General features: G+C 39.0%; 1 protein-coding gene across 1 annotated transcript in view; it reads left to right on the top strand.

The window, feature by feature from the left end:
- The first annotated feature begins 848 nt into the window (after positions 1–848).
- The window catches only part of GPR37 (G protein-coupled receptor 37), a 19,214-nt gene continuing 17,696 nt past the window's right edge, over positions 849–2,366 (top strand). The window contains exon 1 of the mRNA XM_018557769.1: positions 849–1,578. Within this exon, the coding sequence (XP_018413271.1) occupies positions 886–1,578 (693 nt within the window). The 5' untranslated portion in view covers positions 849–885. The remainder of the gene's footprint in view (positions 1,579–2,366) is intronic.

A 2,366-nucleotide genomic window follows, 5' to 3' on the forward strand; every position in this document is an offset into this window, starting at 1 on the left:
CTTCGTTTTCTCCTCACCTTTCCGCAACTCAGACAAAGGAAAAGCCAATGGAAACGTCATGTCTCTTTTGCTGCGAAAGCCTGTTCTTGCCGTCTTTTAATGTCCAGCCTTTAATCTGATCCGATGACATCCCTGCAACCTGTTTACTGTGAGCCGGGGAGGGATTATTTTCATTTGTGATTATTAGGAAGAGAAAAACCTATGCCTTGGTGTATTTGCAATGAAGCAGAGAAAGAAAATTTAAATGAGCAGCCAGAGTGAAGCTAACAGTTTGTACAAAGACTGTGGCACAAAAAGGGTGGAGCCCTCGTATTTATGTGGATGTACAGCATTAGCTCACCTTAACTTTCCTCCTACCAGCGTGAGCACCTATTCTAGAGTGAAGACAGTGCCCTTACCTGTAGGTGACTTTGCATCATGATTTAATTGTGTAGAGTGCAGTACACCTGCAAGGAAAGGTGAGACTGAATACCAGAGAGAGTGTCATTTATTTATAGCATATTCATTTTCTCGTCTCTTCTCACTGCTTTTGTCTAGTGCATCAGGATCAAGTAACATGCACGCAAGAGCAAATCTATTTCTTCTTTATTGACTGACTGTTCTGCTAGAAACATGCAGTTATCATTTTACTCCATATTTTTGTTCTTTGGAGCTACATTAGTGAGCACTCATAAATTACAGAAAGATCTAAACACTGTGCAAGGTGATGGCTCAAGATGGTGCCACAGTCGATATTCCTACCTGAAAAAAGTTTCTTTGACAGCCAATCAAACTTATGACCGCAACTCTCCCCATGAAGGTTTTTTAAGGAACCTCATTTGTCAATTTATACATGGGAGCTTGGAACCTGTTTCGACTGAACAGAAGGTGGACTGGCAAAGTGACATGCAAGAAGCTGACACAACTCCATTACCAAATATGCAATCTGACACTGCTTTCTGGGAGCAAAGAAAGGTGAGCAACACATCCATGGAAACCAGGTATAATGAGCAACAACATAAGAAGGATCAGGCTATGCTCCACATTCACGCTAGGAATAAAAGGGATACTTATGAGGGGCAATGGAAGAAAGGCAATGATAACTCCAACAAAACCAACAATGAAAAAAAATTATTGGCGGACTTGAATGAAACTTTACAAAGTCCTGTTGCAGGAAAAGAGACAGAACCCCAAGCCTTGTCCTTAAACGGATCTATTCCCTTTGCTACAAATGATCTTAAAGTGTTTTCTGATAATATGGAAGTTAATCAAGCTCTGGTACCAAAAAATGCAACCAACAATAAAAAGTTACACATAAAGAACCCATTTTATCCACTGACAGAAGATTCATATGGTGCCTATGCAGTTATGTGTTTATCGATTATCATTTTTGTAATTGGCATTATGGGCAATATGGCTGTGATGTGTATAGTCTGCCACAATTACTATATGAGAAGCATCTCCAATTCACTTTTGGCCAATCTAGCCTTCTGGGACTTTTTGATTATCTTTTTCTGCCTTCCACTCGTGATATTTCATGAACTTACGAAAAAATGGCTGCTGGAAGACCTCTCTTGCAAGATCATACCGTACATAGAGGTAATAATTATGACTTTTATGATGTATGTTGTTTGACATGTGAGCATTTCTAAAGTACATACTTTGTTATTAGCCAGGCTCCTGGATTCAGAATTCAGTGGCTGTTCTGTATATTTAACCCTATGTGACCTCTAAAAAGGTTGAAAGAGTCAGTTATGCTTGGAAAGGGTCAGCTTGGCCAAAGGTTATATTATAATTATAAGTTAAGTCTGGTGGACTGTCACCCATCAGTTTTCTTATTTCTTAAGGTATTCAGGAGCCAGCTTTTCCTGTCATACTTTCTAGCTGTTCTCCCTCCCACCTTGGAGTCTCACCCCTACTGCTAATAAAAAAAAACACATGTTCCTACTTCTATACAGGTGTGTGGATGTAAAAAGCACACCGATCTCGCCACTGGAGCACATGAAGGACATAAAACTCACCACTTAAGTACCTGTTAACTTTAGGTGGACCAACCCTTTAGGTGTATTTGCCTTGGTGTTTGGTATACTTGCAACTGTAAATGTTTAGCTTCGTTTCAAAATTTTCCTATTTCAATTTTAGTGATCAGAAAAAGAGAAAAAATTGGTATTCTGATGCTGCAGTGGAACTGCATATCCCAGCATGTCCTACTAACAACTAGGATATACATGTATTTATCTGTCATGGATCTACAAGTCTTAGCACGTCCTATGATGAGTAAGACTGGCATTATATGCTGACACTTGAGTTTATCAGCAGCCACAAAGCTATAGATTGACAAATGTTGATCTAGCTTGACAGTATATATATATTATATATATTTATAT

The sequence above is a fragment of the Nanorana parkeri genome, unplaced genomic scaffold, assembly GCF_000935625.1.
Source record: "Nanorana parkeri isolate BGI_ZX_2015 unplaced genomic scaffold, ASM93562v1 scaffold301, whole genome shotgun sequence".
Taxonomy (NCBI): Eukaryota; Metazoa; Chordata; class Amphibia; order Anura; family Dicroglossidae; genus Nanorana; species Nanorana parkeri.